Consider the following 14851-nt stretch of genomic DNA (forward strand, 5'->3'; position numbering starts at 1 on the left):
AGCCTCTCCCCTTTAACTGTCCTAATTGCCCCATTGTTATAACCTTTGATGGTCAGGGATTGAGTCTGTTGGAGAGGATCAGCTTGAGCAAAGTGAGGTGTAGAATCACTGACCTACAAATACAGTAGTATTCCCTTCCAAATATTAGGTTTTGTGCAATTAAGATTTGTATGCTACGCCTCAGTATTAGGCAACCGCCCCCCACACACACAACTCTTTAAATAAGTTCCTCATTGCTTTAAGCCACACCCAAACAAGAGCATACGTACAGTACAGTACCTCAAAGTCCGTACAAGAACGTTCAACAACATTTTTGGGAAATGTGTTGTTCAGTACAAACCGTTCCACAACGTAGCAAACCAAGCGAACTGAACACACCACAGACATTGAATGATTGATTGGAGACAGCTTGTTAAAGAACATTTCTGCCTGCAGTAAACCCAGTGGATAATGCTGGAAATACCGGTCAAAGAAAATACCCCCAAAAAACGACCAAAACGCCTGGCACTAGTCATGTAGTAGCCTCAACCTATCGATGTTACATTGAGCTGGGTGAATGGAATATGTATGACAGTCATCCAATATGATCATCATTTTTTTTAAATGTCATCGCTAATCTTGAACTGCACTAACCACCACCGTATTATATGCATGTACTGTATGTGAGGGGCTGAAGGTAGTAGGTAGGCTACTTACCATAGTGTAGATATGTGAGGGGCTGAAGGTAGTAGGTAGGCTACTCACCATAGTGTGGATATGTGAGGGGCTGAAGGTAGTAGGTAGGCTACTCACCATAGTGTGGATATGTGAGGGGCTGAAGGTAGTAGGTAGGCTACTCACCATAGTGTGGATATGTGAGGGGCTGAAGGTAGTAGGTAGGCTACTCACTGTAGCAGTGGTGTAAAGTACTTAAGTAAAAATACTTTAAAGAACTACTTAAGTCATTTTTTGGGGAGTATCTGTACTTTACTATTTGTATTTTTAGACCGCTTTTACACCATTACAATTCTAGAAAATCTGTACTTTACTCCCATACATTTTCCCTGACACCAAAAAGTACTAGTTCCATTTGTAATGCTCAGGCAGGACAGCATGGTCCAATTCACACACCTAGGAACCTTACGCCTCGTCATCCCTACTTCCTCTGATCTGGTGAACTCACTAAACGCAAATACTGCATTTGTAAATGATTTGACTGTTGGAGTGTGACCCCGTCTGGCCGTATATAAAATAAATGCAAAAATGGTGCCGTCTGGTTTTCCCTTATATAATGAATTTGATGTATAGCATTTAAATTGTACTTTTACTCAAGTATGACAATTGTTTTGCTTTTTCCACCACTGTACTTAAGTACATTTAAAACCAGATACTTTTACTCAAGTGGGCTCCCGAGTGGTGCAGTGGTCTAAGATACTGCATCTCTATACAAGAGGTGTCACTGCAGTACCTGGTTCAAATCCAGGATGCATCACATCTGGCTGTGATTGGGAGTCCCATAGGGCTGTGCACAACTGCCCCAGTATCATCTGGGTTTGGCTGGGGTAGGCTGTCATCGTAAATAAGAATTTGTCCTTAACTGACTTAGTATTGACTAGTAAAAAAGTTGTATTTTAACGCTCCCGTCAACTCATACGCCCTGCCTCCACACGCAGCCCTTCTAACCTGGGAATTGACGCCCACTGCCCCACCTGCTTCTACACCAGCGACTGACCTTATGAGCTAATTGTCTGTAGCTCAGTGTCAGACTAACGCTGTCAAACCAGGAGAGTCGGAATTTAATATTCAACACTATTAATATGAACACTATCATCACTTTTGTTTTGGAAGTTAATTGTTGTGTTTCCATTTTCCAAACATGCATATCATGCATGTGAACCTCAAACAAAATGTCAAGGAATTTAGTTCTTACACAGTTACTGTTTTGTTAGGAGGTTAATATTTATTGTCATGAGTTTTGCTCTGGAGTCAGCTCTGCGGAGTGGTCACTAGCTGGCACAGCAGTCACTAGCTGGCACAGCAGTCACTAGTTGGCACAGCAGTCACGAGCTGGCACAGCAGTCACGAGCTGGCACAGCAGTCACGAGCTGGCACAGCAGTTACTAGCTGGCACAGCCACAAAGTCCTAAAATCAGATGTTAAATCTAACCTTAACCACACTGCTAACTAATGCCTAACCCTATCCTTAAATTAAGATTAAAAAGATCATTTTGTGATAGACAATTTTGACTTTGCAGCTGGCCCATCTAGCGGAAACCGCTCAGTTCTACCTTCAGGGGAAGACTCATGACAATAATCGCCAACCTGCATTTTGCTACTCAGAGACACCTACCAACAAACTGAAGGCTGTAAAGCAGAAACGTCTGTGTATGATATCCCTGATGCAGTGAAAATAATATAACAAATCAAAAAATGAACTAAGCTGTGTGAATTTTTTTTAACTTTATGCGAAATAGAGTCCAGACCTATTACATTTGTTTACTCAGAGGTTCACTATAATTAATCATGTATATGGCCTTCGTCTCTCTCTTTGGTAGATGTCCAGTAGTATGTGTTCAGAACATTCTGTTCAGTCCAGTTCCCTGTCCTGGAGATGTCTGTTGCAGACTGTGACTTTCGGTCCCTATGCATGCTGGGAGAACTGGTCCAGGAAGTGCAGGTGGAACGAGCCGAGGCGTGCCAGGACCTTCTCTAGAGTGGCAGAGGGGATCAGCACGCACAGTCTGGGAGGGATGACGCACAAACAAACATTTTAATTTACACACACTCAGGGGTGTCTTGCACCACAAAAATCTGAGAAGGCAAATCGTAGGCCCCATGTCCATAACTTTTTTTTGCGTTTTTCAAACAAACACCTGAAACGTTTTTTTTTTCTTCAATCTAGAGCCATAATCATTATGCTTAATTATATGTAAAAAATAATATATTTATTTTTCTGTATATCTAAGCATAGCTCTTGAGCTCTCTATATCGTCCTGACTGGTGGTTATGTTGTTAAAGAAACTACAAATCTGGGTAAAGAATGAAAGGACTGAGTCTTATTCAGTACATTTAGAAATTGCTTGCTTTTCTAAAGTCTACCAACCTTGCCAGCAGGAATGCCAATTAAGATAGTTATACAAGCTGTCTAACTTTATTGATAGCCTCAAGTGTCTTCTTTGTAGCTAGTTATGAGGTTGGGAACCTATCTGGGCTAGCTAAAGACAACTTCATACAATTACTAGGTGGCAAGTAGTATTACAGAGAGAAATATACAGTACCAGTCAAAGGTTTGGACAAACCTACTCATTCAAGGGTTTCTTTATTTTTGCTATTTTCTACACTGATTGTGTAACATCTCCTTCTAACTGATTCACAAACACTGAACGCAGCTCACTCTCCAGATCCCAATCAATTGAATTCTAATCACCTGTTCACACACCTGTATGTCATTATCACACACTATTTAGTTCAGTTTTTTTGCACTGCATCCCTGTGAGGTATTGTTTGTTTTGTGACACTTTTTGGAGTGCTGTTTCTCCTGTGTTTACGCCTCCCGTGTATGATAGTGAGGCAGGCAGGCAAAAACTAACGGTGCCTTTTGCCTATACTTTATTGGATTTCCCGTTATCTACCTATTGCCTGATCTCTCGGACTACGTTACTAGCCTTTTCTAGCCTTTTCCCTGCCTGTACTGTTGCCCTTTTGGATCCCCTGTGTATGACCTTCTGCCTGCCCCTGGACCCAGCTACCTGCCTCCTCCTGTGGTCCTTTGCAACAAACACCTGCTGCGCCCTGCGCTTGACACCAGCTCCGTCTCCCCTCGTGTTCATTACAGATTGAGCCAATCAGTTGTGTTGTGACAAGGTAGGGGTGGTATACAGAAGCTAGCCCTATTTGGTGAAAATACCAAGTCCATATTATGGCAAGAACTACTCAAATAAGCAAAGAGAAACGACAGTCAATCATTACTTTAATAAGACATGAAGGTCAGTCAATCCGGACATTTAAGAACTTTGAAAGTTTCTTCAAGTGCAGTCGCAAAAACAACCAAGCGTTATTATCAAACTGGCTCTCATGAGGACCACCACAGGAAAGGAAGACCCAGAGTTACCTCTGCTGCAGAGGATAAGTTCATTAGTGTTAACTGCACCTCAAAATTGCAGCCCAAATAAATGCTACAGAGTTCAGAGGACACTGCTTGAATCAGGCCTTCATGGTTGAATTGCTGCAAAGAAACCACTACTAAAGGACACCAATAAGACACCTGGAGGTATGTTGGGTCATTGTCCTGTTGAAAAACAAATGATACTCCCACTAAGTTCAAACCAGATGGGATGGCGTATCGCTACAGAATGCTATGGTAGGCATGCTGCTTATGCTGAGCACTATTGTTTAACAAAACAAATCTGAGGGGCATGTGCCCCTGTGGGCATGGTGCCTCTGCACACACTCACAATTACCTGATGTGGTATTTGTCCTCTCTCTGCCCATGCTCACACCCTGCTCCCACACACACACCCTCCTCATCGAGTAGGGTCTGACTGTATAGCACATCTGCCTCCAGTCCGTCAGACTACAAAGAGAGGGAGCGGAGAAAAAATGTAATTAAAAAAAGAGGGAGATGAAGACTACTACCTGTAACCAATCACTGTAAGACGAATGTGACACTTGATAAAAGGCAGCTAATGTCACGTCCTGACCAGTAATAGGGGTTATTTGTTATTATAGTTGGGTCAGGACGTGGCAGGGGGTGTTTGTTTCATGTGGTTTGGGCTATGTATTTAGATAGAGGGGTATTTGTTTTATATGGTTCGGGGTGTGTGTGTATGTAGAGGGGTGTTGGATTTATGTGTTCTGGGGTTTTTGGTTTATGTTCTTGTTTTGTATTCTAGGGTTTCTATGTTGTGTATTTCTTTGTTGGCCTGGTGTGGCTCTCAATCAGGAACAGCTGTACATCGTTGTTTCTGATTGAGAGTCATACTTAAGGAGCTTGTTTTCCACCTGTCCCTTTGTGGGAGATTGTTTTTGCACTGCTGTGTATAGCCTGCGAAACTGTCGTTTATAGTTTTTTCGTGTTCTCATATAAAATAATGATGAGCACGCAACCCGCTGCGCCTTGGTCTAATACCTTTGACTATCGTGACAGCTAACCTAACATAATTTGACAACCTGCAGGTTAATACTGCAATATTAGTTTTACTGTTGTCATGTGTAGGTCGGCAGTGTATTGGTGCTACAGAGGGGTATAGTGGAAGTCTATGTGCCCACCTTGGCCTGTTCCACTGCCTCAGGGGGAAGGCTCAGATGGGGGTAGATAAAAATACCTCCCGTCACTGGCTGACAGCTCACCCCCGGAAGACCAATCAGAAACTCCCAAGCCCGCTGAGCATTCTGGGCCAGGGTGATCCGATTGGTCAGAATCTCCTTTAGTGGAGACAGAGAGAGCAGTAACTAACACATCACACCTTAACACAGTTAATATATAATACTGAACCTGTGTAATGATTACCTCCTAACATTCGAGTGACTATGAGACTAAGAATTATAGGAGACTACTGTGACTAATGCAGGAATTCCTTACTCATAAGTACCTGTGTATACTTGTTATGGGAGGGGTCTCCAGGTCTGGGAGGGTTAACCATTATTTCTAGGGCGATCTGTCCTATGACGGGAGTACTGATGTCAGTACACAGGAGGGTCTCAGCAAACACCATCACTGCTGGGTCCACATTCACCAGCTCCATGTACCCTGCACGCAGCCCACACCTACACACAGCCAGGGGGAACAGGAGGCAAAGGGCATGGGGCACATAGGGGACACAGAAGTTTAACAGGGCAGAAAAGCTACAATGATTATAAATCATCAGAAGGGTTAGGGCTAAGCATTTGCCTTTTACTTTAATTTGTAAACATTTTGGTATTTCATTTAATAAATCATCTCCAGACATTGATCACTTTTTGACATGGCCAACTATAGTATGTGGATGAAGTGGATCTACTGCAAGACTCACTCTCCCATGATGCCATTGGATATGGAGTGAAAGGAGGCCAGCTCTACCATCTCAGAGTACTGCTGACCCATTTCAAACAGGACCCTCTTATAGGACACAAACTCCCTGCCCTCCCCATACACACAGTCCTGATACACCTAGACAGAGCAGGAAGGACAAGTAAAGAGATGAAGGCTGGAAAAGTGAGAAACAGTGAAATAGTGAAAAAAGCCATCAAGCCAATTCTCTCCCTCTGCTCTTCCTAATGTGTTACAGGTGTTCAGGCAACTGTAAAGTAGACCTACCAGTTGTTAATTTCATGCACTACCAAACCAAAAGTGTAGTTCTGATATTTGGACATCCTGTGTAACCTGCACCCACAGCCTAACCCCCAGGACCTCATTTATAAACTATGTAAATACAAAAAAGACCCCAAAACATGTTTGTGCCAGTTCACACAAAAGCTGGCATTCATAAAACTTTATGTGACAATGTGCTCACCTTCCCGCAAACTTAGACCATGCATACGCACAGTTTCTAGTGGTTGAGGTAACGCATTGAAAGCACTCAAGTAGATTGGTATTTTGTGAAAATGGGGGATAGCCTATGATGGACACACTTACTCATAACAATATACAGGTTAATAACAAGATGCAATCATTTGCTGTTAGTGAGAAGAGAGAAAATCCATTTTGTTTATATTTGCATTTTTTAAATAATTAGAAAGGCATCTACTGTATTTCCTAGGCTATTATATTTCCATGATCATTGCATAATACATTCATCACCTTTTCTGTGATGGTTTCAAATTCACGAGGTAGCACAGGCCTACAACAAAGATAATATTCGTCCCATCTCTCGTTTAATTGGACCCCCTTCACAGTAGCAAATAGATAAGCCATTTCAAGTACTTTTCTCTATGCCATCTGATCCGGAGTGCAGCTTATTAAAGGTAGATCGTCTGAATACTGTAATTTCAAATTTTACCAGGAAACAATATTGCATTCATACACATAATACATATTTTCATAACCATTGCAGAATAAATTATTCACCTTTTCTGGCAATGATGGGTTCATATTCCCGAAGTAGCCTTAGCCTACAACAAATTACCATGTCATCTCTGATTTAATTGGGCCTATTAGATACGCTATTATTTCAAGTATGTTGCTCTACGCATCAGAAAGGAAGCGTGGTTTATAACATACAGTAGAATTTAACAGGTGAACAGACAGTTGATTTGTGTGTAGGCTGCCACTATAAGTAGACAATGTTTTAGGATTCGCCCACTGCAGCATAAGTTGGATAAAAAGTAAACTCATAACATTAGGCCCTATTAAATTCAAATGATCTGTTTACAGGTCCACAGCAATTTGCAAATGTGGTTGTCTTTCATAAACTTTTTGTCTGTTAGATAGCCTAGGCCTACAGCAAACGTCACTGCAAAAGTTGAACATTCTTCCATCACCTCCAAATAAATGTAGGCTATTTGATCAAGTTTGCTATTGCCTTTAGAAAACTACATCGGCCTAATTCGAATACTTCCAAAGTATACAACAAATAATGGCATTATTGTTACCATGAAAGGGGAATGATCAGCATTTTAGTGCTCGTTAACGAGCCACAGTTTCAGGACAGGTCTGATTTATAACAGGGAAAAATGCATATGTATGGCCTGCACCAAGATAATAATTCTCAATATTTTTGTACTTGTGCAGTCCATTCAGAAATGGCGCATGCAGATACTTAGTGTGCAATTTACGCAACGGTTATAAATGACCCCCTGATCTCCAATAATTATCAATATCACCTCATTGACCAATAGGAAGAGCCTCTCTTCTGCAGCAAACTGAATCACCCATTCTATAGATTTCCTGCTCTGTACATGACCTGTTAGGAGGGAAAATGACAGTATGGTGAGATAGTGATAATATCATCTTAAAGATAAAATGTCACAGGAAACTTTCAAGGGCATGTTGCCAAAGAAAACACCTAGCTATCACACAATACCAGGGCTGGCTCGAGGAATAAGTGGCATAAGTGGTTGCTTAGGGACCCTGGCCGCTTACTGTTGAGAGTTAGAATAGTTGGGGCCCTGACCTCCTGGGGCCCCCCCATTTATTTTGTTAGGCACTCACTCAGATATCATGGTTTAAGTCATGTCAAAACGTGTAGAATTGCAGGAAATTTGCTTTAGAACGACAAAATATGTATTTCTACCCCATTGCAAAATGAGTAGAATTGCATGAAATTAGTTATAAAATTGCAAAAACCTATCCCCGCCTCATGGCAAAATTTGTAGAACTGCATAAAACATGCTTTAAACCTGCAAAAATGTCTAAGCCGCATGGCAAAATGTGTGAACTACAGGAAATTAACTTACATTTTTCCCTCCAATGTCAACCGAATCTTGCTTAAGGCCCCCAAAAGGCTAGAGCCCTGCATGCTACGATTAAAATGTGATCTATAGAAAGACCTATGGGCTCAAGACTTTGTTAAACTTCAAACTATTTGGCTAAGTCAATTTAATAGCTTATAATTTAATAAAATCTATTTCAAAGCATTACACACAATGACATCCAAACTTGACTACAGACCAGTGGGGTTACCAGGGTTGCTGATGTAGAGCGCTCTGGGCCTGCAGTGTCCTCTAGAGGCGGTGAGGGCTCGGTGCAGCTCCCCCAGCTCCAGGGCCCAGCCCTGCTCCTCTCTCAGCTGGTAGGGCACCAGGACAGCCCCTACCTCCTCCAGCAGCATGGGCAGGGTGTGGGGGCAGGGCTGGGGGGTCAACACACCCGTTTGGGACACACCCTCCCCTCTCACCAACAGCTTTACCATCACCTGTAGAAGGGTCGTGGGGAGGATGGGGAATTATAAGGGCATCATAAATGCTCATCACAAATCTTACTATGCATTATAACTGCATCATAGTGCATTATACCTGCAGGCTGTACAATCTTACCAATATATCTATTGAAAATAGAAGTCTACAGTAGACATCTGGTTGGTATGGTCGTACAGTTTAGAGTGAAGGGGTTGGGGTTGTTATATTCTTACTTTCAGAGCTGTCTGTGAGCCAGCAGAGATGAAGATGTTGCGGGGATAGGAAGGCACTCCTCCGTCTCGCCCAGTGATGAACTCTGCAACGCTGCGCTGAACATGAGGCAGCCCACAGGAGTCTGTGTATGAACCTTTTACAAAACAGCCAATTAATGAATCAACCAACCAGATTGATCACTAAAACAAATAAAACCTTTAACAGAATTTAAACCAAATATACCATAAGTTGGCCTACTGCTGTATTCACTGCCTAAGTGATGAGATGAGAGTATGACGCATAAACAACCAACTTACCCACACTGCCCCCATCACACTCTCCCAGCAGCCTCTGGGCTCTCTGCCTGACGTCCCCAGGAAGTGTGTCATCATGCAGGAGCTCAGGGTACAGACAGACCGACAGGACCTGACAGACAGCACACAGACACAGAGCTGAAGACAGAGACTGCAAGATACTTGGTCATAGACAGATATCCACAGCGAGAGCAGAAAAGAGTGAGCGTGAGTGAGCAAAAGAAAGGGCAGAAGAGCAAGTGTGCGTGAGAGGGAGTGAGACAGAGAGAAAGATAGAGACCACACCTGTCGCACAAAGGAGATTGGTTTTATCCCGGTCTTGTGTGAATCACCTGAGCTAATGTCAATAACTTCCTTGAATGGTTTCTGCTCTCCCTGTAGAGAAGACAGAAAGGGGACTACATGGAACAAAAATATAAATGCAACATGTAATGGGTTGGTCCCATGTTTCATGGGTTGAAATGTCCATACACACAAAAAGCTTCTCTCAAATTGGGCACAAATTTCTTTACATCCCTGTTTGTGAGCATTTTTCCTTTGCCAAGATAATCCATCCATTTGACACGTGTGGCATGTCAAGAAGTGGACTAAACAGCATGATCATTACATTGGTGTATCAGTATACAACAGTATGACATGACTAAATCTATCCTTCAACACGTTATATGCAGTTTAATCATTTTGGAGAAAGCTAATATTTAACAGAAATTAAATTAAATTAAAACCCACATCCTGGTTTGGTAACCTGAATATAAAAAAAATATTTATGGTGTGTGCAGGGCCGGCCCCAGGCATAAGCAACATAGGCAATCGCCTAGGGCCCCTGGCTGCTAGGGAGCCCCCAACTCCAACAAAACTCAGTTGGGGTCTCAACTTACTGTTGAGAGTTTGACTTACTATTCTCTCTCACGCAGATGTCATTAATATGACATAAGTCATTTCAAAATGGTTAGAAAACTGCAAGTTGTTTCTCTTCCCTATGGCAAAATTAATAGAATTGCATGATGTGTTATACAGTACAATAGCAACATTCTCTCCTCACCATTGCAAAATGTGAAGAATTGCAGAAAACATGCCTAAACAAATATTTCTTAAAAAAAAAAATAAGTATGTGCGTGATGACAGTGCACAAAAATTACTTGTGGTTAAATTCCCATGTAATGATCTTTTTTTTTAATGGGTTTCAATCACATTTTCAACTCTGATGGTTGTCACAAAAACTGTTGCATTAAAACCTTTTAGGGCTAGTTGTCCCGCTAGCGGAACTGGAGCGCGCCCTCCAGTGGAACCCACGTGGGTGACTGAAAGATGAACGAGGTCAGTGGCGGTAATGCACCTAATTTATGAAAGTTGCCAATTGCATTATAAAGTCAAGAGAAGAAAAAGCCTGAAAGGAGAAGAGATGACCAGAAACGATTTGTTTGACCGTTTTGTGTGTGGATTAATTGTCGGAGTAGAGGACTTTGTGCATTTCACGTAAAATAACAACAATGTTTATATCAAAGGACAAATTAGCTAGCAACAGGAAGCTAGCTAGCTAAATTGCCATAAATGTTTAATGCTTTTCGACCTGTCCCCAAATTACTGTAATTGGTTCAGAGTTTGTTTTGATATTTTAACCTGCGTGTCGTGATCGCGTTTGGTGTGGGAGGACAAAATATATTTATGCACGATGGCGCGCGATGGCTTTAAAATTGTTTAACTTGGGTCAAACATTTCAGGTAGCCTTCCACAAGCTTCCCAGAATAAGTTGGGTGAATTGTGGTCCATTCCTCCTAATAAAGTCTGGTTTGCAGGCCTCCTTGCTCGCCCTCGCTTTTTCAGTTGTGACCACAAATTATCTATAGGATTCAGGTCTGGCTTTGTGACGGCCACTCCAATACCTTGACTTTGTTGTCCTTAAGCCATTTTGCCACAACTTTGGAAGTATGCTTGGGGTCAATGTCCATTTGGAAGACTCATTTGCGACCAAGCTTTAACTTCCTGACTGATGTCTTGAGATGTTGCTTCAATATCCACATAATTGTCCCTCATGATGCCAGCTATTTGGTGAAGTGCACCAGTCCATCCTGCAGCAAAGCACTCCCACAACATGATGCTGCCACCCCAAAAAGTACGATCTTTGTCCCCATGTGCAGTTGCAAACGTAGTCTGCCTTTTTTATGGCGGTTTTGGAGCAGTGGCTTCTTCCTTGCTGAGCGGCCTTTCAGGTTATGTTGATATAGGCCTTGTTTTACTGTGGATATAGATACTTTTGTACCCATTTCCTCCAGCATCTTCACAAGGTCCTTTGCTGTTGATCTGGAATTGATTTGCACTTCTCACCAAAGTACGTTTATCTCTAGGAGAGAGAACACATCTCCTTCCTGAACGGTATGATGGCTGCGTGGTCCCATGGTGTTAATACATGCGTACTGTTGTTTGTACAGATGAACGTGGTGCCTTCAGGTGTTTGGAAATTGCTCCTAAGGATGAACCAGACTTGTGGAGGTCTACATTTTTTTGTCTTGGCTGATTTCTTTTGCTTTTCCCATGATGTCAAGCAAAGAGGCACTGAGTTTGAAGGTAGGCCTTGAAATAATTCCACAGGTACACCTCCAATTGACTCAAATGATGTCAATTAGCCTATCAGAAGCTTCTAAAGCCATGACAATTTTCCAAGCTGTTTAAAGGCAGTCAACTTATTGTATGTAAACTTCTGACCCACTGGAATTGTGATACAGTGAATTATAAGTGAAATAATCTGTCTGTAAACAATTGTTGGATACATTACTTGTGTCATGCACAAAGTAGATGTCCTAACCAACTTGCCAAAACTAGTTTGTTAACAAGAAATTTGTGGAGTGGTTGAAAAACAAGTTAATGAGTCCAACCTAAGTGTCTGTAAACTTCCAACTTCAACTGTATAACTGTCTTATATCAGTTGAAAGCTTTAATTCTTGTTAATCTAACTGCACTGTCCGATTTACAGTAGCTATTACAGCGATAGCATGCCATGCGATTGTTTGACGACAGTGCCCCACATCAAAATATTTTTCCACCGGCACAGGTTTCTTAAATTCACAAATTGTGATCTGATCTGTGTCCCTGTTGTCACGTCCTGACCAGCAGAGAGTGTTGTTGTGTAGTTTTGGTCAGGACGTGGCAGACTATGTCTGTGTATGTGTGTTCTGGGTGTTGTATTTCTATGTGGGTCTGTGTGGCTCCCGATCAGGGACAGCTGGTTATCGTTGTTCCTGATTGGGAGTCATATAATTAGGAGTATGTTTGTCACTTGGGGTTGTGGGTGGTTGTGCTAACACTGCTTGTCTTTTGGTATGTACGTAGCCTGTTAGCCTGTTGTTAGTCGTTTTTGTTTATTGTTTTTTTTTCCCGTGGATACTTTGCTCTTATATATTAAAAAGATGAGTATCTACATTTCACCTGCTGCAGTTTGGTCTCTTCAACACGGCTGTAATTATGACACCTGTACTAAAACTGGTATTTCTTAGTTTTGGAAGTTACAAGCCTGAAACCTTGGACAGACTGCTGACACCCTGTGGAAGGAATTGCATCCAGCGAGCTAATTTTCAAAATTACCTCATATTTGAGGATGGTCTCTCTCAAAAGAAATTCTGGTTGGTTTTTCTTTGGATTTTCTCCTACCATATCTATTGTTATATTCTCCTACATTATTTTTAAATTAATACAAACTTCTAAGTTTTTTCTTTCCAATGGTACCAATTATATGCATATCCTGGCTTCGGGGCCTGAGCAACAGGCAGTTTACTTTGGGCATGTGATTCAGGTGAAAATTGGGGAAAAATGGGCCTAGCCCTAAGAAGTTTTTAAATAGCCAATGTGCCCACTCTGGTCTTGGAATGTGTGCTCTAGCCAACAGCTCGCAGATACAGTGCGGGTTGGCTAGTCTACATGAGATTTTCATTTGTCAAACTACAACGAAGCATCACCAGAATAAGACCCTTGATATTTATTGGAAAGGAACATCAAGCACTTTGCACTTTCACCACCCTGTGAAGTTCATCATAACTTATTTATTCTCTAGCCTAATACTGCATGGTTTCCTGAGTTGTAGTGGGAGTACCACACAACATATCGCGTGACTCCAAGTTTAATTCGATATGATGGTTATTATATCAATATTTGCTCATAAAGGTGTTTCCACCGACCATTTATCGCATAATACATTTTACAGATAAAAGATTCCACCAAAATGTATAGAATTTTACCGACATTTCCTGTTTCAGCCTGGTCGTGACTTTCTTCATGCGTTAAGTAATTCTTCCTCATTAAATGGTTGGATGGAAACATGGTTAGTGACTCACCTGTTGGAGTAGTGCAGTGATCTGTTCTGAACGTCTCTGTAGCGCGCTCTGTGGTGAGACTCTGATCCTTCTCACCATGGGGTTCACATTTCTCAGGGAATACATCCCTCACCACACAGGACCTCCAAAGCCTCAACTAGCACCGTCTATAGACCAGAAACCCCCAACTAGCACAGTCTATAGATCACCAAAGCCTCAACTAGCACCGTCTATAGACCAGAAACCCCCAACTAGCACAGTCTATAGATCACCAAAGCCTCAACTAGCACTTTCTACAGACCTCCAAGCACTTTCTACATTGACAGAAAAAAAGTAGTCTCTTTCTGTCTATGTACACCCAAAACCCTCAAGTAGTCTACAACTGTCGGTGTTGACCTCCAAGGACTCAAGTAGCACTGTCTATATTCCAAACCCTCAACTTGTCTAGAACGGTCTATACAAGCTGAAACTTGGCACAGTGTTTAGTTTTTGGATAATGGTTCATTTTCAAGTCTAATTTTTCACTTTAGGATTGAGACAGATCTATACAGTACAACAACCATATAAAGACTTGGCACTTAGTCCTGGAAATAATACATTAACCAAGCTCCTTCAGTTAGTTTCAGCTGCAACATAACCATTTCATTACACCTTGTTTGAAATGATTAATAATGTTCTGAGTATTTTGGTCATTCTCAGCTACATTTTTACATATCTCAGACACAGCACAGGGGAAAGGTTAGAGCTATCCCAATTCTGGACTTTGGGTGTGCGTCTCGGGTCTGGGAGCTTGGACAGGGTAGTATGACAGACTGAGGCTAACCAACCAGCCAGACAAATGTTGAATTTCCTGAAGATAATTACCTAGAAGTACAATAACATCTTTAGCAAGAAATAAATTGAATGTGGTTTTGGAGGAAGTTCATATGAAACAGAACCTATGTAAAATAATAAATTTCCCCAAATGAATAGTGATTACACCCGTATGCTCTTATATACACAGCAACATATGCACCATATTGCCCCACAGAGTAGTGTTGTGGGCACACAGAAGGATGGCATAGATAATAATTATCTGACAACATTTTCCAGGAAGACCAATGCCCCCTACATTTGAGATCATTGTGAGGGGAGGTAAAATCCCCTCACAATGATCTCAAATGTGTTTTTAATACACAATGAAATTTAACAGACTACCACTTGGTAATCAGTAAACTCTCAGGTATG

General features: G+C 41.7%; 1 protein-coding gene across 3 annotated transcripts; it reads right to left on the reverse strand.

The window, feature by feature from the left end:
• Positions 1 to 2424: 2424 nt before the first annotated feature.
• Positions 2425 to 14137, reverse strand: LOC106560421 (alanine aminotransferase 2). 3 transcript variants are annotated; one of them, XM_014123312.2, is made up of 12 exons: positions 13840 to 14108; positions 13646 to 13776; positions 9606 to 9695; positions 9324 to 9432; positions 9027 to 9160; positions 8567 to 8810; positions 7780 to 7859; positions 5991 to 6127; positions 5571 to 5745; positions 5248 to 5403; positions 4440 to 4552; positions 2425 to 2720 (listed from the first exon to the last, which is right to left on the reverse strand). In XM_014123312.2, the coding sequence occupies exons 2-12, from the start codon at positions 13748 to 13750 to the stop codon at positions 2621 to 2623; spliced, it is 1443 nt and encodes a 480-aa protein (XP_013978787.1). In that variant the 5' UTR covers positions 13751 to 13776; positions 13840 to 14108; the 3' UTR covers positions 2425 to 2620. The 3 variants fall into 3 exon arrangements, with proteins under 3 accessions (XP_013978787.1, XP_013978788.1, XP_013978786.1); XM_014123313.2 differs by having other exon boundaries at positions 8579 to 8810; positions 13646 to 14137; XM_014123311.2 differs by having other exon boundaries at positions 13646 to 14137.
• Between the last annotated feature and the right edge of the window lie 714 nt (positions 14138 to 14851).

Source organism: Salmo salar, chromosome ssa10 (genome assembly GCF_905237065.1).
Source record: "Salmo salar chromosome ssa10, Ssal_v3.1, whole genome shotgun sequence".
NCBI classification, from domain to species: domain Eukaryota; kingdom Metazoa; phylum Chordata; class Actinopteri; order Salmoniformes; family Salmonidae; genus Salmo; species Salmo salar.